Consider the following 23783-nt stretch of genomic DNA (forward strand, 5'->3'; position numbering starts at 1 on the left):
CCTTCTCCAGCCCTTCCTCACGAGCTGGGGTTTTCGGCAGCTCTTTGGTAGCTTGTTTCTTGTTGGCTGGCAGCTGCTGCACGCTCCCCAGCGCTGGGAAGGCTGGCAGGATCACCCTGCCGGCCTCTCTCCAGTCACAAGAGAGGTCATCTCAGCCCTGAGGTGCTCCCCTTCGGCTGCAGCAGGAGAGATGCTGTGTGACCTCAGATCTACTGATACCATCCCACCTTCAGCATTCTCGTGGCCTGTTCCAGGCACGGGCACACCTCCAGGCGTGCCATCGGCCGTGCCATGCCAGGGGGGTCGCAGCTGTCCCCCCTCAGCAGCTCGGTGTCCCCGGCGGGCCCCGCTGCGCGTGCGCGGCAGCGCGAGAAGTAGGGCACGTCTCACGGGAACCCGCGCGCCCTCCGCTCCTGCGCAGGCGCGCTCCCACCGGGGCGCTGAGCCGCGAGGCGCAGGCGCAGTGCCGAGGTAAACACTCCACTCCCCACCCTGCTTCCCCCCTCGGCGCCGCTTCCCTACACAAACCTCAGGGCGCATGCGTGCTGTCCCACTGCCGCTTCCCCCTCAGTCCCTGCGGCCCCTCGCGCGTGCGCCGCGGGCGCGCGCTGCCTCCCCGCGCAAGCGCCCTGAGGCCGCCGCGGCCTCGCCCCACCCGCTGCCGGCCCCGCCGAGCACGCGCAGTGCGCGCCCACCCGCGCCCCGCGCCTGCGCAGACCGCGCGCACCGCCCGCCCGCCTCATTCCCTGAGGAGCCTCCCGCGCCCCAGCCCGTTGTTCCCGCTCCACCGGCGCGGTCCCGGCCGCCCGCGTCCCTCGCTCTCTTCCCGCCGAGGCAGACGTTTCCCCTGCCCCCGCGGTCCCGCGGAGCGAGGCGGCTGCGGGCGGAGCGGCGCGGACCGGTTGGGGCCGGTTCCCCGCGCAGGCGCAGCGCCCCGTAAACAGGAAGCGGCGGCGGCGGCCCCGGAGCGGCGGAGACAAAGGGGCTGCGGAGCGGGGACGGCAGGGACGCGGCTCGGCTCGGCCCGGCCCAGCGAGCGGCGGCGCTGGCGGCGGGCGGCAGGATGGTGCAGAAGGAGGGGCAGGCGGCGCTGGAGGAGCCCCAGGGCAGTCCCAACCCGGCCGGGGTGCCCGGCGCCCCCTTAGAACCGCCGGGCGCCGCGGCAGGGCCGGTCCCGGGGGGCGAGGAGACCGACACCGAGACGGAGACCGCGCTGGGCTCCCGCCGCTTCCTCTGCGGAGTCGTCGAAGGTGAGAGCTTTCAGAGGGGGTCTCCCCTGGGAGACGGGGGGTGCGGGAGAGCGGGGGTTCGGTATCCGCGGGAGACGGGGCTGGGCCGGTCCCAGCTGGCTTTGCTTCGCCGCCTCCTCCCCCGCCCGGAGGAGCCCGCTCGGCGGGGAGGTGGCGTGCGGCTCTTGGCCGGGACTCCGCCACGGTGGGGAGGAGCCGCGGCTCCCGGGCGGGGCTTCTGCCCCCGGGGCTTGCGCCGGAGCGGGGAGCGCCCTTCGGTGGCGGCTGTGCGGCGGGGCGAGGGCAGGCCGGGCTCGCAGCGCGCCGATGATTCCGCGGAGAGGCTGAGGCAGTGCTGGGGCTCGCTTGCCCCTGCGCGTCTAAAGGGACAAGTGGGGGAGCAGAGCTGCCGCGCGGTTATCTCGGCTGTACGTGCTCTTCCTGCGCTCCAGAGGCTCACGTTCAGTCCTGAGTAGGAAATAGGTGATCCCGTGGATTTCTGTTCAGTAATTAATATTAAGTGCTCCTTGTTCTCTAAAATATTTCAGCGTATCATTTTAATTGTCAGTCAGACAATTAGTGTTGACAGTCCTCTGTCATTTAGCACAGTTGCACCATTAAAAGGTTTAAATTGTTCTTGAAGCTGCAGAATAAAGGGGCTTTTTGCAGTTCTCAGTAATGTGTTTCTGACAGGTCAGTTAAGGTAGGTGGTTGAAAGTCAGCAGGAAAAATGGTTTATTCCCAGCATAACAGTTGGTTTTAAATTGTTTATTTCCCGAGATCTCAGATTATTTCTGTACCAATAATGATTTTCTGGTAGGAAAACAAAATTATTAGCACATGGAATGGAGAGGACAATAGGCATTTTATCAAAGTCAGTATCTGCATTTCTTTGCAGACTGTTTTCTGTTTGTATCTTTAAAAAAAAATCATACAGGTTCTGTAAATATGACTGTGAGAGGTGAATTGGTAGGGCTTAAATACAATCAGTGGAGAAAAATGCTTTTCTTTTGCTAATAGACTTAATTCTGTGAAGGTAGGTCCCAGATTGAGAGCTTTGGAGACACATAACAGTGAAGAAAAACACAGATTGTTACAGCATGTTTTCTCATGTTCCTGCTCTACACCTGGAACGTCGCTTGTTCTTCCAGGTTTCTGTTGGAACCACTAGAATACCATAATAAATTTTCTTGTCATGCTAGTTACATCGTTGGTTGCCTCAGCATATATTTTGTTGCAGGTGTTCCTGAGTGTACTGTGCACAGAACAAAGCAAGAAAATGGCCTCTGCCCGAAGAAGCGGTCAGACACTGGTTAGGAGTTACCAGTCTAACAAAAATATGAGTACAGGGGAAAAAGGAATAGGGGAGTGTTAAAAAAAAAGGCAAACAAAAAAAAACCACCGACAGAAAAACAAACTTGTGGTGAAGGAGGTAAACGGTAGTGAGTGAAAACATCTGTCTCATTAGTGACTCAAGGGAATTACAGAGTTAAGAGAAAAACAGGAATTAACTTCAGAAGTGTAGATTAAAAACATCAAGTAGTGGTTAACACAGACTAAGGTGTGGTGAGGTTGGAGTGCCGAGATGGGGAATTTGGGCCTTTGGTAGAAAAGGCAGAGGGCAGTTGGCCAGACACTGGGTGTGCACTCTAAGTGTGAAGAGCGTATGCCACTTACCAAACTCATTGTTTTGCAGAGTAATAGGGTGGGAGAGATGGCTGAATGCAAAGCTTTGGTGCACTGCCTCTAGGATGTGCTGACTTGTAGTGATGGAGAGCGTGGTAATGGGATGAGGTATTTTGGCATAATCTGTTGACTTTGTATTAACCTGACACACAGTCCTGAGGGAGTAATACAAAACTGGGTCGATTTTTTTTTGTTTTAGTTAGACAGAAAGATCCAAGAATTGTACTTGGCTGGTGACAGCAGTAACCTAAGAAATGTGGTGACAGATGGAAAAGTATTGCTGCAGATTAGCCAGTTCTGTTCAGCCTTATTTAATTAGTTTTTGATATCTGATTTTCTTTTTTTTTTTTTTTAATAGGGGGCTTTGCTCTGCTTTAAGCTTGTAGGTCTGAAGCAATAGTATCATAAGTAAAGCAAAAGTGTCACAAGTGAACAAGTTATGAAGCATAGGAGATATTCTTTAGGTTTCACAGGATTTCACTTTTGTGCATTCCTGAGCTTCCTCAGGGCAACATCAGAGTTAGGAAACTGTAGTGAAAATAAGAAATTCCTTCTCGGTGAAGTAAACTGGGAGGTTTTCAGGCCTCTCAGCTCTCTCTTGTTGTTCCCTGTTGCACTGGGCAGTTGGGAGGAGAAGTTGTTGCTCAGTTTTGCCACGTTGTGGTGCCAGGCAGTTTGAGATCACTCTCAGAATAATTCTTTAAACTTTAGCCTCTTGCTTTAAGCTTCTTAAAAAAGAGCATTGTACACTTAACATGTATTGAATTGTAATATATAAAAAATGTCTTCAGTTGCATCAGTTTGGGCTTTCTGAAGGTAGAAGGGTGGTTGTGTCCTCAGTGAGACTGAACATTTGCAGATTTACAAGGGTGAATAGCTTTGGAAAGGAAGATGCTGTTTACCTTTTGAACTGGTGTTCTGTGGGGACTCGTGAGCTTTGTGCATTAGTGGCATCATTCATCATGAGTGCCCATGCCATTTGAAAATAAGAGCTGATTAAATTTCATGTTATTTTAGTCTCTGGTCTTTGCATGGACTGCAAGCCGAAGCTTTGTTTTGAAGTGCCCACTTGTGGTTGAACTGTTTGCACATAGGTCTGAGTGAGTTGGCTTGACTAAGAGGGCATTGAGAGTGCTTTTTTAAAGTATTATTTCTAGAATGGAAGCATTAGATTTAAAGCCAGAAGCAGTTGCAATTTCCGTGGAATTGTATGACTTTCAATACACTCTTAAAATCACTGAATTCACAGACATAGTATTAGCTTGTAAAATATGGAAATGGTTAAGTAGGATATCAGTTTGCAACTTAATTTTGACAAAGATCCTATTAAACAGAATAAAACAAATTAAATCCTAGGCATTTTGTTGACTCACTTGCACATTTTTTTTAATTACACATAATCTGTTGCAGTATGTATTTATATAGTCTGCTTGTATAAATCCTAGTCTGTACCACCAGTTAAGCAGTTTTTGAGCTGGTCAGGTATTGAGGTAAATATTTTCAAGTGTGTTCAGTGTTCACCTTAAAGTCAAATCTATTTTGCAGGTGTCTGATGTGGTAGTTTAATTAGGTTATAACTGTTCAGTCTGCTGCTATAAAAATGCTGACTTGACTTGTCAAGGGCATATGCTCAGGAACACAGTTTGTATTCTGAAAATTAATTGCTTCAGTGGCCAGAATTATAAGACCTTAGATCATAAGAAATAAAACAAGTTATAATTGCATTTTAAATTTAGATCACTTTAGATTATTACACTTTCCTCATGCTAACTATTTTTTTTTCCCTTTCTGCTTTGGGGAGCTTTTTGACAAATGTAGCAAAAGAGGAAGAAAATGGTGGGTTGTAATACAAAGTTTCATGAAGCAGGCATAATCTAACTGGATAATTCTAATCTTGTTGCCCACAGGATTTTATGGAAGACCTTGGGTGATGGAGCAGCGGAAAGAACTTTTTAGAAGGCAAGTCATGTTTCCTCTTACTGCAGCACATTCCATGGGAATGTAATCATAAACTTCCACTGAAGTCTGGAAAGAATTACTGTTCTAACCTCGAGTAACTTTCTGCCTAATATCTGTATTCTTGGGATTTGTATTCACCTTTTTATCTTGCATATACCAAATTTGTCCAATATAGTTTGTGCTTGAAGTTATTGTAACTTAATAGTATAACAGTGAAGAAAAATGTATTCGATCAAGTAAAAGAATAGCATGAAGTAAAGCACAGAATTCCTGAATTTGTAGGCTATTTGAAGGCTTTTTTCCTGTGTTCTTAGGCTTCAGAAGTGGGGACTGAATACATACCTGTATGCTCCAAAGGATGACTACAAGCACAGGATGTTTTGGCGAGAAATGTACTCTGTGGAGGAAGCAGGTAAATGCCTTCATTTCTCCTCTGTGTTTTTTGTAAGTAGATTTTTGAATGAATTGGTTATTGCTTTGTATACTTGTATGTGTTTAATCACAGTAGCCATTCCCAAAGGTGACTGAAAACCTCTTTTTAATACCCTGCAGGTGTGTTTATGGGAGCTTTGGAACAAGCATGGATTTACTGCTTTTAACTATAACTGCAGATGATTTCTGAAACTGCTTTTAAGGCTTTGTCTTACAAGTTGGTTTTTTTGTCACAGGAAAGGTTGCTTAGACTTATTCCTCTGTCTCTTGAACATCTTTTGAACATTTTTTGAAGTAGAAATTATTTGCTTTAGGAAAGGAAAAAAAGATTGATGAGCAAATAGCATGCCCTTTTATGTGATTCATGAAGTTCTTGTGTTAATGAAAAGAGTACTTGTTAGAAAAACAGCTCTTGACCAATTAGTCAGAACATAAAAGATCTGTTCACGCTAGTGTGAGTTGTTTTATCCACCTCTGCTGTTTATGGGGTTTATGATACTTTATTAGACTGAAGGGATTGTAGTTTTTCTTGGGTGAGGGGAAAAATTAGACTCTCTTGAAATTAAATAATTCTTCTTGGAGACCTCTTTGGATCAATGCAGAAAAATAATCTGAAAGATACTGCAAGGTAATGTCTAATAACAACAAAGATTGTTTAATATGCTAAAAATAATTCTCTTTAGTCATTCTATGAAAGATTCAATTATATGTTTTTTTCTTAAGGAAACTACTTCTGCACAGTGATGCTACAGCCCACATTTTCATGTGCCCAGTCTTCAGTCATATGAGTAGTGTGTGAACCTCTGTCACACGGGGTGATATTGCTGACTGCAATTGTTAGTATGTGTGGAAAAAGTGAGCAATAGTTCTAGAACTGTTGATGTACGTACTGTGGAAACAGACTATATCCATATATGTCTCACAACACTGAGATAAATTTTTTAAAATATTTATAAAAATTTTAACATGGAAAATGAGAATACAAGGGCAGTTGTTGTATTCGTTTTGGCATAATTGCTGAAAAATCTTCCAAGTAATTTGGTGTTCTTTGCTGTGTTAGTTTCAAGAAATTCCAGCAATTCTTTTTTCTAATTATGATAGAAGAGGTATCTGCCCATTATAATACATTTTAGACGATGCCTGAGATTTTTTTTTTAATTTTGAGTCCTTCTGAAATATTTTAATTTAATTTCCAGAGCAGCTAATGACTCTAATATCAGCTGCACGAGAACATGAAATAGAATTCATCTATGCAATCTCACCTGGACTTGACATCACTTTCTCCAATCCTAAAGAGGTATCCACATTGAAACGTAAGCTGGACCAGGTAAGGATGACACAAACTTAGCACAGTTCCAGTGCTGCTTAATTTGGAAGCTGCAATTCCTTGCTCACTCTTGCTGCTTTTCACCAGCCCCTTGAACCTTTTCAGCACTGGTGTTAGATTGGGTGTCTCTGAACGATTCCGATGGATGTGTTCAAGTTGCATTGCAGAAGTAGCCAATGAAAACTGTGATTTAAAAAAAAACCAAGTCTCTTCCTGTATTGGATGCTGAAGGCTATTTTTGTCTTCAGAGTATTGCAGAATCTTGAAGCCAAGATGCACTGCTAAAGCAAGAACTCTAATCCACAATAAATGCCTTTGCAGACCTGACATGCACATCTTTGTTCTCCTGACTCCTCTCCTTTGTCCAAGAGCTGTTACAGAATTAGCTTTTTTCCCAGCTGTCCATTCTGAGAGATCAGCTTTGGATGGTTAAAACTGGAACAGATTGCAGGTCTTTAAAGATCTAATCTTCGAGAGAAGCAGAGCTGTGGGTCAGAGACAGGCATTCATTGTGACTAGAAACCAAAGTCTGTCTTGCCTCCACTGTATCCCTTTCCTATAGCTGTCTCTGAGGTAGATTAGATCTAAAAATCCTACAGTTTGATTAAAAGAAGCAACAATAATTTAACACATTAAACATTTTACTCTTGTCTCCTGTATTAGGTTTCTCAGTTTGGCTGCAGATCTTTTGCACTGCTGTTTGATGATATCGATCACAACATGTGTGCAGCAGACAAAGAAGTTTTCAGTTCTTTTGCTCATGCTCAAGTCTCAATCACAAATGAAATTTATCAATATCTAGGAGAACCAGACACATTCCTTTTCTGTCCTACAGGTAAAAGCAGAATAGTTTCATTCAGCCTTAAAGGAGGGGGCTGTTTACCTTACTGTTTCAAAGCGTGGTTTAACATTTAATAACTGCCTTAAGGAGTATTTTGGGGTTGATTGAAGAAACTTATTTACAGAGAAAAGTTTGATTATTCAGATGTATGCAAAGATTTTTCCCAAATTTTTAAATCTCTGAAAGGCTCAATGCCAAGCAAATAAGGCAGCTTGATAGAACAGTTCAAGAAGTTTGAACTGAGAATTAGGCTAATGGAAAATTTATTTTTTCCTAACTTGAACTGAAATCTTTTCTTCTTGAATTAGCAGGTTGTTAGTTTCTAAGAATTTTTTCAAGTAGAGGTAGTTGGTGCTTATGGCTGTCACTGGTTCCTATTTTTAATAAGATTGCTCACTTCAGTAGTCACAGAGTTGCTTTTTTGTATCAAAAATTATTTTTAGTTTATTCTCTTACACTGTAGTATTGTGGTTCTGTTGCAGACCTTAACTTTAGAGTTAGGCATTTGCACTTTGTAATGAGTCTTGGGGTTTTCTCATTCTCTTGGATGCTGTCTGCTGTAACAGGCCTTGTCCTTACGGACTTGATTAATTTTTGACATTTGGCAATTTAAAATAATTCTTTACCATATTTATATTTATGCTGAATGTCATTCATAATGTCCTTTTTATTTGTATTTTAGAATTTTGGGCCTTACTTGATTAATTTTATAAATGTTTTTCATTTCCAACAGTGGTATTCTTCCCGTGTGTTTGTGGGACAGTTGGGTATGTTGTCACACGTGTGCATCCTTCTAATGACAGCGACATTCTCTTTTCCTGTGCAGAGTACTGTGGAACTTTCTGTTACCCAAATGTTGCCCAGTCACCTTATTTACGGACTGTAGGAGAAAAACTGCTCCCTGGAATTGAAGTGTTATGGACAGGTAAAGATTGATGGCTTATTTATTTTATTTTGTCAGTGTTAAGTATTTTCTCATAAGTGTTTAGTGAAAGAAACTGTCCAGCTACTTGGGGGTGGAATCTTCAAGTACATGCAAAGCCCTCTGATCATCCTGTTTCCTGCTTAGGTCCGAAAGTTGTATCCAAAGACATTCCGGTAGAATCCATTGAAGAAGTTTCAAAGATCATCAGGAGAGCACCAGTTATCTGGGATAACATTCATGCTAATGATTATGATCAAAAGAGGCTTTTTCTTGGGCCTTACAAGGGTCGGTCAACTGAACTCATCCCTCGACTGAAGGGTGTTCTGACCAATCCAAACTGTGAATTTGAAGCCAATTATGTTGCCATTCACACACTTGCAACCTGGTACAAGTCTAACATGAATGGAGTGAGAAAAGATGTGGTGATGAGTAAGTATGCATAACTGTTTGCTGGATCTATGCTTAACCATATAAATCATACCACTTCTCAATGTTTTTGATGATTTTGTGTCTTCCTCACTAACTTTTTCTTCATATCATCACCTAGCCTTTTCTGTTCCAGAAGTAAATGGCAGTTACCTGCAAGATAATGATCTTGCTTTACTGACTTCCTGGGGCATATCTGTAGCACGTGGTATCAAAGAATTTCTTAGTCTGAAGAGCTTTCTGTGGTTATGTAATTAATGCTCTTGGGAAGCAAGTTTAATGCCCATGTTCAGATCAGAAGACACCCTGAATGTCAGGGTGTTTGGTTTCTGTGTTGACATTGGTGGTGACCATAATTTTAATTTTTTTTTCTAATTAGAATCTGGTAACTTACCTTTTTGTCAAGTAAGCCCCTGAGTTACTGAATGCCTTGTCTGACATCTATTTTTGCTATTTTAAATTAAACTAATGGGATAACTTTTAAAATTTGTCTCTGTAGCTGATACTGAAGACACCACAGTTTCAATCCAGATTAAATTGGAAAATGAGGGGAGTGATGAAGATATTGAAACAGATGTTCTCTACAGCCCACAAATGGCCCTGAAGTTGGCCTTAACGGAATGGTTACAGGAATTTGGAGTACCTCAGCAATACAGCAGTGAGTGTGATTTGGTATCATTCTGGGGCTGGCAGAAAAATGGTGTTAGATATTCAGTATTTGTGTTTAGATTAAAGATACTTTACAGATCCTGGCAATTCATACACTTCGGCTGGAAATATTTTCTGCCTTAGTAATTGGGGAACCTTAATTAAAAAGTAAGAATGCTCGATGTTCTGCAGTGTGCTTGTAATGCTCTGACTGATCAACAGAAGCAATCTTGGTGTATTATCTTTTGGCATTTCTGATAGAAGGCAGGAAAGGGTCTGGATCTTGCTAGTCCCAGTTCTTACTAGGCTTCAGTGGAACCTGACAGAATAAGAAGTACAGTGGGGATATTTTTATTTTTTTTTGAGTTGATGTTGTAAAAACTAGTTCTGGTCCCGAAGACTCCATGTTCTTCCAGTTGTTTTAATATAGTTTCACTTTCCTGAGTTTGTCTGCATAAATCAGCTGAGTTCCTTCTGGCACTGTACACCTTTTTTGTACCAGTGGGAGCTTGGTATATATCTTGAGTCTAACGACCTTGGTCAGGGAGGGTGAGTTAGAGTTTGTTGTCCAAAGTTGTATCTGGTAATGTTTTCAATGTCTTCATTTTCCCCAGGTTAAAGACAGTTTTGAATTTGAAATATTTAAGCTTATTCAGCTTATCATATTAAGCTTTTATTATGAACTGTTCTTTATATTCAAATACAACTTTACCAAGTCAGTTGATGCAGAGGGAAAAATAGTTTATTTGGGGTGCTTTTTATTCTGATGACATAGTTAAAAGTAAATGTTAAATAATTTTCCTAACTTTTTCTTCATCCTCTCTTTGCTTACGAGTTATGGGAAAAAAACTTGCAAAAGTCAATAGTTAGAGTTACATTGACAGAAGAGAACAGGCAAAGTACCAGAAGGAAGCTGTGCTGATGGGATGCTGTGGTAACAGAATCATCCATCATTTGCAGGAGCTGCTGATTTGGATGTTAGTTGGCAGATATTGAAAACTAAACTTGTTTCTTCTTATTCTCAGGTAGGCAAGTGGCCCACAGTGGTGCTAAAACCTCTGTAGGGGATGTAGGGCCACTGGTGGCACCATCCTCTTTAAATGCAGCAACAGTGGTTACCACGGTGTACCAGGAGCCCATCATGAGCCAGGGTGCGGCGCTGAGCGGTGACTCGCCGGCCTTGGCCAAGGAGGAGGAGAAGAAGCAATCTGATGAGGAACCCATGGACATGGTGGTGGAAAAACAAGATGATGCAGACAAGAATGCAAACCAGATACTGACGGATATTGCCGAAGCCAAGATGGCAGAGGAGCTGAAGCCAATGGATACAGATAAGGAGAGTATAGTTGAGTCAAAGTCTCCAGAGATGTCTATGCAGGAAGACTCTGGTAGTGACATTGCACCTATGCAGACTGATGAGCAAATTAACAAAGAACATTTTGTGCCTGGGCCGAATGAAAAGCCTCTTTACACAGTAGAACCAGTGACTTTAGAGGACTTACAGCTTCTTGCTGACTTGTTTTACCTTCCTTATGAACATGGACCCAAAGGTGCACAGATGCTGAGGGAATTCCAGTGGCTTAGAGCAAATAGCAGTGTTGTCAGCGTAAATTGCAAAGGAAAGGATGCTGAAAAAGTGAGTGCAAATCTTGTTTCTCTCCTTTTATGTCAAAATTCCAAACAATTTTATCTGTTGTCTGTAATAGAGACTGGTGTTCTACTTAGTAGGACCTGAAGGGTAGTGTATAATGAACCACAGGTCACAGTAATTTCATTCCTCCGGTGAAATCTACTGTTTTAAGCCCTGTAGTCCCACACAGCCATGAAGGCAGTCTAGTATCTGCATCTGGCCAGTGTTCCCTGTACTGACCTCACTTCTAACAGCCATAGAGACTATCTGTGAGTCATGTGTGGTGTGGTAGTCCATCCTGGTAAAATGAAGTAGTGAATTGTTCAGTCTTTCTCCATATTTAGAGTACCACTTCCCTCTAGGAGCCTGTGTTTGATCTTGTGGATCTTTCTCATAGATAGAAGAATGGCGTAACCGAGCAGCCAAGTTTGAAGAGATGTGCAGCTTGGTGATGGGCATGTTCACTCGCCTCTCCAACTGTGCCAACAGGACAATCCTTTATGACATGTACTCCTACGTCTGGGATATCAAGAGTATTATGTCAATGGTGAAATCTTTTGTGCAGTGGTTAGGTAGGTGCATTGGGAGCCATTATAATCCCAGATAGCTTATTTTTTATGTGTGTTTTTTATTAGCCCACGGGGAAAACTGAAGTATTAGGTGAATGTGTTTTCTTGGACAGAGGTCTGGTTTGACCCTGTTTTAAAGGTTTTCCTGTCTTGCTATTCGAAGCAACGCTTGCAGTGAGTTTGCTTTGCTATTAAAAGTGAAGTCTGCTGGATGCTTAAGATTGGAGACCTTGATTTTCTTCTTGGGCTAATGAAACTTGAATCTCATCTGACACGTAAGTGTTGACTTTAACTTACTCTTGACTGAATGCACACTGGACTATGCCATGTAACTCCTTGGATGCCCCGCTGTATGATTGGAAATGACACTACGAAATGTGATCACATCAGCCATCTGCTGTTTGCTCTGTCTTGATAACATTATTGCTGTCTTCAACAGACCTTTCAATGGGCCTGGCCATGAGGAAGGTGATCCTCCCAGCCCCTGTGCGCATGCGAGCTTTAGCATAAGGCTATTCTGGTGCAAAATAATTTCCTTTAAACACTTTCCAAATTGCTGATTTTTTAAAAATTTTTTAATCTACATTTTAGTTTTTGGTAATGGATGGAAATTGTGGAGCTCTCTGGACAGATTTAGTCTGAGACTTAAAATGATCTTGAAACAGGTTTTTTTGTTTTTTTAAATGTATGGCGTTTTCTTCTTTGTTTTGTTTTGTTGTTTTTTTTTCCTGAAAGTTTTTTGGGCGATCCTAAGTTGGCAGATAGCACCAGCATGGCCTGAGTAATTCTAGTCACCTCATTTCACTTTCAGGTTCCAATCCAACTGTAAGGAATATGCTGTGGAGTTGCTTGACATGCACAGCAGACAGCAAAGCTGATGGTCTCAAGTCACACTTTCTGTAGCTGTCACAAACCTCACAGTGGCTAACCATTACACAACCTTGGTCTAATCCTAGTGTTTGGATTGTCTTTAAATTATATTCTTACATACTGACAGATTTAAATAGGGACAGAGAAGACCTATTAAATCATCAACTTGGTCTATGCCCAGCAAATTCCTATGTTTTGTGCTTATTAAATGTCTGATCCCTAAACTCATAGTTGATAAAGAAGAGAGCTTTTAAGACTGCCTTCTGCAAAGCACAGAGAAGAAACCTAGTGGGGGAGGAAAAACTCAGCAGCATTGTAGTGTGTTAACATTTCTCAAACAACTTCATGCTGTTTTAAAAGCCTTAGTTTGTGCATTTTTAAGTGTAACACATCTCCTCCAACTTTTACTATTCTTGCTGTTTGTTGACCTTTAGCTAGACAGAATGCTCTCTTCTTGATAACTTAATCTGCTTACAACTCTAGGCCAAAGCTCTATAAAGGGAACAGTGGTTCTTGTAGTCTTTGAAAACATCAAGGGCCCAATGCAGACTGCATTTCAGAATTATCAGACTATGTACTAAATTCAGCTGAAATTGTTTTCAGTGTCCCTGTAAAGTTAGGCTCGAGTCTCTAAGTGCAACAAATATTTGGAGTGGTTCACAGTAGAAGCCAACTCAGTAAACACCAACTCTGTTAACTTTGGCACTGTTCTGTTCCAGTACTCACACTGGTATTACATAGTTGAAAAATTAAGGCGTTTTCACATGTGCAGTTTAATACTCTTATGCTAACAGTGCTTCTGTGAGAGGGGCCCTTTTTGTCCTCAGTTTGTGTTTTATCACTAGTGTAAATACAGAGTAAAGGTCTTTGATAAAATACCTCATTATATAAAGTCAAGTACATTACAAATCCAAACAAGTTAGTTTTCAGTGGTGTGCTCAATGGTCCACTGGATGTTCACTTTCTTCACCTCTCCTCCAAGTCCAGCTAGCATTCAGTCCCTTAAATTGGTGTGGCTATACAGTACTATGGATTACTAATGACTTCTATTGTCTTCTTCCCCATTGTGTACAGATGGGAGAATCCTCAGCACAAGTTTCTACTGCTATTGGATGGACAGCGCCAGATGTTCACAGCGCGTCGTCATTAATTAATTAAAATGGAAAGGTTTTGTCTGTGAGGCAGCTCAGATAGATTAGGTGTACAGCAGGCATGAACTGAAGTCACATTTGCGCAGCGACTAAGGCATTAACTATGTTTTTCATTTATACAGCTCTTCATTCACACAGCTCTTTACTGTAATAATTGGAAGTGCTAGTTAAGTTGTAGTCTCAAAGGACAGACAGATACTGTCTTCCAAGTTTTTGACTAAATCTCTTTGGGAAGGATGTCTTCTTACGTGAGAATTCTAAAATGTGGGAGTGAACCAAATTTGAGTTCTGGTGTTTGGATTGTTTCTGAAATTTACCATACTTAGGATAGTGTGTATTGAACCTATATTCCTAAACTCGCATAAATGTCAAACTTGGCTCACTTTGGGACTCTCTGACTAGCACAATATACTTGTCTGTACTGATCTGAGACTGTTACTTGAACAGGAGGTAGATTGCTGTCCACAAAAGGAAAAGAGTATTTGCGCTGCTCCTCTTGTCAGAAAACTAGGCAGGTAGTTGAGATCTCCACTCCAGACACCGCTTGGCTTTTTTGTCTCTCCAGAGCTGTCATTCACGTTACTTGCTGAAGGCTGCAGTGCCTTGCTGGCAGAACAGTGTTGAAAATCAAACAGCCAATGCAAGCTTCTTTTCTAAAGCAAGTGCAAGCTAAAGCTAAGCACTGCAACGGGCCTGCTAATGCTGGTTGAGCAGCAACCAGCTGGTGCATCCAGTATGCTTGTGGAAATAAAAATCAAAGATACAAAAAGCAAAGCTAGTAGTGGCCACCAAGGTGTATTTGTTAAATTGTAAGTTAATTGCAGTTAACACTACTTAGCTTTTTAATGTGCCAACAGTATTGTGAAGGTGTGGCCTGGATTATGTAAATCTGTGTAGTCTCTTGCAAGAACACTGTTTCATACAGCTGTCCTGGCTGCCTGATCTGTTCCAGACTGTTTATGTATATTGCTAGTCCTAGTTTTCTGACAAGATTAGAAACCATCAGTACTAAAATGTGACTTCAGAAAGGTCCATTTTTTTTTCAGGGGCTGTGATAATGGCATTTGTTTGATCTAAAATTTATGGCAGCCACGTAGCTTCCAAGATGTCAGATTTTGATAGATTAAATGAATGTTTCTGACACAAATACCCCCCCAAAAAGAAGTGTACAAAATGTCTGCACAGTTCTGCATGGCACTATTGTTGTGCCTTCTGGTCTAGAATGACACAAACACAAATACCCCCCCCAAAAAGAAGTGTACAAAATTTCTGCATGGCACCATTGTTGTGCCTTCTGGTCTAGAATGAAGCGTGTAGCTGAATTGTCTCACCTGTCTGTCATCAGAAATTTGAAATACCACAGTTAGTGCGCACGCACAAAAGCTTTATGAATGATTCATTATTACAGCCCCTCCCCCTCCCCAAGCCCTGGATTCTAGCTCAGTTAGAGAGCTTTTTCCACAAGTGTATGTTAGCTTTTTGGACATGTAAGACACCCAGGAAATCCCCCTTCTCGTAACATTCTCCGCTTGGATCTGATCTCAACAGGGTGTCGTAGTCAATCTTCAGCACAGTTCTTAAGTGGAGACCAAGAACCCTGGGCCTTTAGAGGTGGTCTAGCAGGAGAGTTCCAGGTATCAATATGACTTCACAACTGAATGACATTTTCTTTGTTTTATGAGAAACCTTTTGTTGCACATCAGAGGTCTGGAAGGATTGGTCTGCCGAAGGCTTTCTGGTCCAAAGCCCATTAGCCTTACAGCTTGGTTTAAAACAATTTTCCTCCCCTTTCTACAGTAATTTCTCAAGGAGATGCTGCCTGTCCCACGCGCGTGCGAAGCGCAGCGGCTTTAGTTGTACATTTCACATTGTTTCTTTGCAGGTCGCACAGCATTTTTACCTGCGCCCGCAATTGCACAATGCGCGCATGCTTGTCTGCCGACGGGAATTCCATGAGCAAAAGGGATCGTCGTCCAAATTTTGGTTCCTCTCGAGATAATGCTGTAACGTGCTTTACTGCGAGGAATTCGATTGGCAAATATTCCTAGATCGCTGTTTGTACCATGTGCACGTTTGTTCATGGATTTTTCAGGCGCTACACTTTTCCCCCCTCACAGGTGCTCTGCGCGCAGCAAATTGAATCAGCGCATTGCTTTTGGGATAAAGCGTCTCCTCTGGCCAGTTAACCCTCTTCAGACCAAACCTTTCCTCCTGACATTCTGTGTTCTTAGACAGTGTAGATATGATTGGTAAAAAGTTTTTAAAGCAGTTAAGATTAACAGACTCTTAATGTGCTGTTTCAATTGCATATTTTAGAACACCAATTGGATATTTTCTATTCAAATAAGGTCTTTGCATTTGTAAAGCATACCAACCCCACCTTCTTTTGGGGTAGCAAGTAGCAAATGTTATTTTGGGAGTCTGCAGTGCACACCCAAGAGTGATGGGTTTTGTTGTTCGTACAGTTATATTAAATATTTTGTTTTCACAGCGTTTGCTGCCTATTGATGGGGCAAATGACCTCTTTTTTCAACCACCTCCATTAACACCCACTTCCAAAGTGTACACCATACGACCTTACTTCCCTAAAGATGAGGTAACTGCTTTTGACACTTGTCACTTTTGCTGTTAGTGATGCGCTTTCTTTTGTGGCAGCAGTGATTACTGCTGAGTTCCCTCTTCCCTCATGGAGCAGGTGTCCTGATATCTTGCACAAGGCACAAATGCAAACTCACAAGAAAATTGAGGTTAAGTGATATGCCTCTGGTTCAGCAACATGCTGTGCAACACTTCATGTACACCCACAGCTTGACTTCCAGCTTCCCACCCCCTCACCCTTTTAAATCTATGAGTGCCTTTCTTATTTATGAAAGACAAGTTAAATTTGTTCAGCTGGTGGAAGAATTCTTGCAGCAGGGATACATCCAGTGAATTAACCTTAGAGGGTGGGTGTGTATGCCTGTTTCAGTCAGTGGTTATTGTGGTACCTGCTGGTATGTGCAGAGCTGTATAGGCAGAACATTGATACCACATCTCAAAATGGAGCTGAAAAATGTGATCATGGTTCAGCCATTCATATCATTTTAGTTATTATACCATTACAGTTGGAAGCTTTTTGGTCTGATTTTGAAAGAATGTTGTCAAATCTGCTTTGGAGTGTTTGATACTTTAAAATCAGAAAAATTTCATTAGTCATTTTTGATTAGTGTTTTTTACCTTTTCTGTTTTCTGAATGGATCTGTAGTGTAGTTTCTTTCCTATAAGCTTGGCATGGAGAATACTTGAAAGTAAAGTATCAGCCAATAGTTAATTAACTCTTTATGGGTGCTGTTTAAACAATGTAGGGATTAATGCAGCTTGAAATCTTGTGTTGGTAGGTACACTGAGATGAAACAGAAGTTTCTAGGTTGAGTTTGCAGTTTTTCAAACGAGTCTTAACTTTGAAGCCAGTCAGACATATGAGGCTGACACATGAAGACTCCTTTTCCTGTCACTTCTAGGCCAGCTCTATCCTGTGCTGTTCTCACTAGCAGTAAAGCAGCCTTTTCCAAACCTTTGTGCAGGACTCCACCTAAGCTGACTTGTTCTTTTGTAGAAAATGAAATTGATATTTGTAAACCACCTTAGCAGTTAGAGGTGCAGCTAAGCATGCAGTCATTTCTTCTGAGGAGTTAGTTAACCTTTAGTTAAAGGAAGAAAGTGTCAAATGCAAAGCATTTTTGTTTAAAAAAAAAAAGGAGAAGTTTCTTATTTAAGATGTGACTAATTCAAATTTGCTCATTTAAAGCGATCCAGGTGAAACATCCTGCATGTTAAAAGGCTATCTGTCCTTTGCAGAGGTTGAGTTGCCATCATGGAGCATTAGAGGTTTTGTAAAGGGACTTTGTAGCAGTGGTGGTGGTCTTCACTGAGTGTTTAGTATCTTGTCCTCAGAAATAATTTCTGCTGTTACAAGAACGGGAGGTTGCCCTCCAGCTTTTCCTTCCCAGCCATTCAACTTAACTGCAATGTTTTTGAAGGCAGCTTTGAGTTACTTTCAGGGCAGAGGTGGAGGGAATGCCATCCTTTTGTATAGATGGGTACTTTTCATCTCTGGTGACTGGGTGCCTGTCAGTATTAGAGTGCAGCTGTTAATGACATACTTTCTTTTGAATGTGACTGCTAAGTTGAAATCATCTCTTTTCTCCTCTTAGGCATCTGTATATAAGATCTGCAGAGAAATGTATGCTGATGGAGCTGATCAACCCTTCCATAGTTTACCAGATTTAATTGGAGACAAGTATGTATTAGGAACAAGTGTCCTGCAGAGGTGGTTCTGAAGGATGAAGTCCTGATTGTGTATTTAATTTGAATTTTTTAGAATTGTGTGTGGGAAGAATACAAAGAACATTTGAAGTAGATAAAATAATTTACTCTCAGGAAATTGGGGTTTTGGTTTCTTGAAGAGACTGTTGACAGTTGTGTCTCAGTTGATGTGCTGGTTGCCTGTTGTGAGCTTTTAGAAAATAAATGTAGCTGAAACCTCTGTATTATGAAAGGTGTGCATCACAATATCTTATTTCAGATTTTGTGAAAGTATATAATGAGAGTGTCCATAGTCTGTAGTTATCCTCTGGTATTTTTTCTGACCTACTACCGTTCTTAATATAGAATTGACAGGTTTTTGAGGTGCAGTCTCCCAGCCAAGTGCCTCAAGTTTTTTCTGAAGTACATGTACAAACTTTTTAAAAGGATAAGCAATGAAAGATGAAGTTTAAAAAAAAAAAAGAGGACATTAAAAATGAGCTGTAAAAGGAGCTACTTTGAGTCGATTTTTTTTTTAAAAGATGAAGTTTAAAAAAAAAGGGGGCATTAAAAATGAGCTGTAAAAGGAGCTACTTTGAGTCTATTTTTTTTTTTGTCTCAGATGTTTCATTTAGATAGAATTTTATAGAGTCTGCTCTGAGTGAGTGACAGGCATTTAAGAAAGGATGTGTAACTGTTATTAAACAATACCCAAAGGCAATTAATGAAAGCAAGGAAATACTGACAGCAGAGCAATAAGAGCAAAAGCTGAAGAGTAATGTGTATAGAATTAAACAGTGGAATCCTGAGGTGCAGATGTTGCTTACAGCTGAGTTTTGACAGCTGATCAGTCAGTTAGTGCTTTGTTGGAACCAGTTCCATGACTGGAGGACTCACTTCTTCGGTTGACTCTGGAGTGTCTCCTCTGTGGAATCTGGAGGGCATACTTGGTCAAACAGACCTTCTTTTGACTGAATTTGCACTTTTTTTCTGCAGGTTAGTTGGAGGTCTGCTCACCCTCAGCCTGGATTACTGCTTTGTCTTAGAAGATGAGGATGGCATATGTGGCTATGCTTTGGGAACAGTTGATGTAACTCCCTTCATTAAGAAATGCAAAATGTCTTGGATCCCTTTCATGCAAGAAAAATATACTAAACCAAATAGTGACAAGGAGCTGTCTGAAGCAGAGGTTGGTATAACCTGTAAGATCAGAACTGTATGCTGAAGTCTTTCCAAAGTGGGCCTTTGTTTTTCTGAGGTCACATGAAATTCAGTTTTTTCACCTTTCTGAAGACTTTCAGCATGTATTGAAGTATCTGATGTATCAGAAGGAGACAGTGGAATTATTCATTGCCAGTCAGATGCAGCTATGTGCTGTAATACACCCATGAGGTGTGCTTTAGTAGTAATCCGTGCAGTAAATGTAGGGCATCTTCATCTAGAGAAAATTACATTTTGAAAGTAAAATATTGCTCCTGCTCTCTTCTACTGCAAAATGCAGTATTAGTTTCCCCATGCTGCAGGTAGAGCACTGAAAGTCTTATCAGTTTAAGTACAGAAAACAAATTCAAGAGCACTTGGTTTTGGTGTGAAAATCTGTGAGCAATTTGTGGGCTGTGACAGCTGTAAATGGTGCAAGGCAGCCTAAAACTGCCCATTAAAAAGGCAAAGAAAGAGAAGAGTATCTGTGCACAAACTGTTGTTTATGTGTTGGCTTATGTTTTCTTTCACTTGAAGTATGGGTCACTGAGAGAAGGAGCTTTGCATGCCTCCTTTGATGGTCTGAGGCGCTTTTCTAGCCAGTCTTTTTGTCTAGAGTACAGACAGGAATTCAGCAGATGAGGAACTAAGTGGCTATCAGAGGTGGAGCTGAAAAGCCTGGTGCTTTGGAGGTACACTCCATGTGCAAAGCAGTCTCCCCTCCTAAAGATGAATGAAAATGAAAAGCTGGATAATTGTTAAATACCTGTTTCAAATATTCTTTTCAGAAAATAATGCTAAGCTTCCATGAAGAACAAGAAGTATTGCCAGAATCGTTCCTTGCTAACTTCCCATCTTTGATAAAGATTGATATCCACAAAAAAGTGACAGATCCAAGTGTGGCCAAAAGTATGATGGCCTGCCTGCTCTCTTCTCTAAAGGCTAATGGTAAGTTTCTTGCACTTAGAATTCCTTGTTTCCTAACTACACGTCATTTCTGGGGTGCAAGGCAAACTTGGGAAGATTTGGGTAAATAATTACAAAAGCTTTTGAACAGCTAACTTCTGCTGCTGCCTTGAAAAAGGGAGCTTTTCATTTTAGCCATTATCCTGCAAATTAGAAGACGGGCAGGACTGAGGGAGCAATTTGGCACTGAGAGCACACGTCTTTATGTCTTGAACACTGCACAAAAGTCTATATTTTTCCTGCTGGCATTGGTAATGATGCTTTTTTAAAAGTTTGGCTGTGTGCACTGGTGGGTAATTACCAGATCTCCAGTGTGGGAAGTGCTTGGCTGCCTGCCCTGACTGTGCACCTCACACTTCCTTTGTGTCGCTTGGTGCCCTCTTGCATTTTTGGAACCAACATCAGATATTTTTGTGTGCAGTGAAAGGTGTGCAGAGGGTTTGTGCAGACTGATGGATGCCTGCAGTGTCTTGTTAGGGGATGGTCAGCTGTGCTGCCATAAATCTGGACTCTTGGGCACTATCCTCCATGTGGAATTGGATCACTGATTTAGCTGCTAAAGTTGGTGGGAACTCTAGTAATACCTGATGTCTGTGCTTTTTACAGTAACTCTTCTCCTACAGTATTTTGTTTCTTTTCTTTCTTCTTCAGGCTCCCGTGGGGCTTTTTGTGAAGTGAGACCAGATGATAAAAGAATCTTGGAATTTTACAGCAAGCTGGGTTGTTTTGAAATTGCTAAAATGGAAGGATTTCCAAAGGATGTTGTTATCCTTGGAAGAAGCCTTTGAAGTGCTTGACAGTGAACTGTTCCAGTACTGTAGACCCTTAACAGCTGGGCAGGTGGTGGTGGGGATCTTCATATGGTCTAACTGCACAAAGCCAGCAATAAGCCAGCTTGGTAAAAGGGGCTATGCGAAAATCACCCATCACACATTCAGACTGTAATTTGTTGGAAGGGGATAATGCTGCTGAAAACATGGTTAAACAAAGAGAAACCCTGTCCTCTCCTGGTCCTGTGTGAAGTGCCAAGGAATCTTGCATGGGCTGTAGCTTCTCAGAGGAATCCCTCTCAGTCGGTGCTGTGGTTGACGACAGTTCTCTGCGTTCAAGTGTCAACAGAAAATTGGTCTCTGGCAGAATGCCTATAAAGATGCAGGTTTTGTTCACTGTCATAGAGCAGGATGTGCAATTGGAAGTTGCAGAAATGGGAGGGATTGCTTGTGTCAATCAGCGTTTTTAAAGATAAGTAGTTACAGTTCTATTTTTTACTACCTTTATGCTTGTTGATAAAGCAATGACCCGTTGTCACTTCTAATGGCCATTGGTTCGAGCTTTGTGTTTTGTTAGGGACAAATGTGCAGTGGTCTGTGGCAGAAGTCACTCAATGACAAACTTGTAAATCTCAGTGTATATAAACTTAGCTGTATGCTGACTAACTTTTTGTTTACTGGTTTTTGTAACTTTTTCTTTTGAAAAGTGAAATGGTATAGGTCCAAGATGGCACTTTTGAAAAACCTAAAACCACAATTGAGAACAAGTCTGTCCTCAGCACTGACCTTTCTTACTGTGCCTCATATCCAGGGCTAGGTACTGACCATCTTGGGAAAGGGGAGCAAATCCCAACTGACCCTTCCTTCAGATAGCAGTTTGTCACTGCTTGAGGGTATCATTCTCCTGGGACTGAAACAGCAATTCACAGGATGCTTTGCTGAATCCGTTAATTTTGGTAATGTTCACATGAGATTATGGATGAAAGATGGTGAGAGGGAGAGAGAGCTGGCCCACAGCTGGGATTTGTCCTTGGAAGAGTCACCATGTTTCAAAGCCTGTTCGTACTAGTTTGATTAAATCAGGGTCTTCAAGTCCTGCACATTTGTATCAAATAACTTTTCTATAAGAAATGCCACAATAAGCACATTTTTACACATTATTTAAATGGTTATCTACTTTTAAATGTTCCAAGAGTTTAATGTTTTTACCCAGGATGGACATGCTTGGTGATGGGATGGAACTGGCGTTGTATGGGACCTGGTAGTCAGGTACTTGGATCATTTAATGGCAGTGGTATTTTGCAGTAGTCCCAGCGTCCCAGCCAGGTGATTGGACAAGGGTATGCACTTTGCAGTACTTTGTTCCACCTGCTGCCATAAGCTGTCTATATCTTGTGTTTAAATTTTCCTGGGGTTTTTTCAGTGGTGCACAAAGGAAGCTTGGTTGCTCTTACAAGCCTCCAGCTGCATAGAAGTTGATTTGCAACCTGTAATGAATGGCATTAAGAGTGCAGTAATGCTCTCTGCAACCTGTAAGGAGATGCTGTGTTTGGCCTTCTGGTGCAGTCATGTGCAAGATGTTTCTTTTTTTATTTTTTTTTTCTCTGCAGAATGTGAATGATTTTTAATGCGGTAGCGAAGTATTTAAGTTGAAACAAGTTCATTTCATTTTTAGAGAGAGGTATGGGGTTGTGCTGTGGGATTTCATTAAGTCCAAGCTGAATGCCACTAGTTTTTATACAGCTTTGAGTGCATGTTGAGTAGCTGATACCTTGATTTACCAGGTGGGAGAGTTTTGTTTCTTCATGGATACCAGACTCGACTTATTTCATCTGGATGCATAACATTACAGCATAGGATGCTTGTGGCCTTATTTCTTGGCTTTTAAGGAGTTGCCACATTTTCTCTTCCTATGAATTTGTTATTATTATAGAAGTTAATTGTCTAAGCCTATGGAATGTCAGGCCAATACCATCATTCTAGGATTGTAAAGTGATATGTTGACATATCTTTCATGGTTATGAATTTTCATTAAGGTTGGAATGCCACTTTCATTAATCTGTTTTAGATCAACAGTATCTGTAGCAGAAAAAGACCTGTAAAACTGTATTTGAAGACCATGCGAGAAATAGAATAAAAATTGAGAAGTGAATGTAAATAAATGTGTATTTTGTGTATGAGCTGGTCCGGAACCAGAACTGGTTCAGCAATGTACTTTACATCACACTGCGTTTGATGCCCTTGGGATCAACTGTCAGAGACTTGTGCCTGGTTTGGATTTGGCAGCTGTACATCCACAAAATCTCACTTGGGGAGATAAATACTGAGATGCCTAAAGCAAGTAGCTCTCTGCTTAGAGTGACAGCTAATAAGCAAAGGGATGGGCCAGGAGTATGAAAAGCAGCTTTTTCCTAAGGTCATTTCACAAGAGTTTGTCCACATGCTGTACAGGTGCACTCACTGGTGGTGTGGTTCAGAAGCTGTGCAGTGTGGAGAACAGGATAACACACAAACCAGGCAGGAAAGTTAAAAGGTGAAAACTTTTCTTCAGGCCCAACATTTCTTCAGTAAATGTTCTCTGTTAAAATGAGTAATGTGTTGACTATGTTTTCTCAAAGCCTATTTCATGAGGTTATGACAGACTTGTCTCTGTACAACACATCTGGGCCTCGTTGCACATTGTTGACTATGTTTTCTCAAAAACCTCTATTTCATGAGGTTATGACAGACTTGTCTCTGTACAACACATCTGGGCCTGGGAAAAGGGATTGGGCTTTGATGTTGCACCAGACTCTATTTCTTTAAGGGAGCATAGTGCAGCAATGGATGCTCCTGCCTCCAGGGCTCCAGGGTGGTGGCTGCAGACAGGG

At 41.9% G+C, this 23783-nt stretch overlaps 1 protein-coding gene across 2 annotated transcripts; it reads left to right on the plus strand.

The window, feature by feature from the left end:
• The first annotated feature begins 700 nt into the window (after positions 1–700).
• OGA (O-GlcNAcase) lies at positions 701–23065 on the plus strand. Of its 2 annotated transcripts, XM_041415963.1 has the most exons (16): positions 701–1250; positions 4823–4874; positions 5189–5286; positions 6503–6633; positions 7297–7468; positions 8301–8399; positions 8544–8828; positions 9325–9483; positions 10499–11109; positions 11501–11675; positions 15242–15327; positions 16185–16289; positions 17887–17972; positions 18974–19166; positions 19966–20125; positions 20795–23065. In XM_041415963.1, exons 1-16 carry the CDS (start codon positions 1064–1066, stop codon positions 20929–20931), a joined length of 2736 nt encoding a protein of 911 aa, XP_041271897.1. In that variant the 5' UTR covers positions 701–1063; the 3' UTR covers positions 20932–23065. The 2 variants fall into 2 exon arrangements, with proteins under 2 accessions (XP_041271897.1, XP_041271898.1); XM_041415964.1 differs by lacking the exon at positions 16185–16289.
• Positions 23066–23783: the final 718 nt, after the last annotated feature.

The sequence above is a fragment of the Onychostruthus taczanowskii genome, unplaced genomic scaffold (genome assembly GCF_017590055.1).
Source record: "Onychostruthus taczanowskii isolate IOZ18803 unplaced genomic scaffold, ASM1759005v1 scaffold5, whole genome shotgun sequence".
Lineage (NCBI taxonomy): Eukaryota > Metazoa > Chordata > Aves > Passeriformes > Passeridae > Onychostruthus > Onychostruthus taczanowskii.

What these genes read in the sequence shown, in the direction of transcription:
- OGA (XM_041415963.1), top strand. Translation starts at nt 1,064, where the DNA reads ATGGTGCAGAAGGAGGGGCAGGCGGCGCTGGAGGAGCCCCAGGGCAGT. An exon ending in ATTCCTTTTCTGTCCTACAG is followed by an intron (nt 7,469 to 8,300) that starts GTAAAAGCAGAA and finishes TTTCCTGTGCAG; the next exon opens with AGTACTGTGGAACTTTCTGT. An exon ending in GAGAAAAGATGTGGTGATGA is followed by an intron (nt 8,829 to 9,324) that starts GTAAGTATGCAT and finishes TTGTCTCTGTAG; the next exon opens with CTGATACTGAAGACACCACA.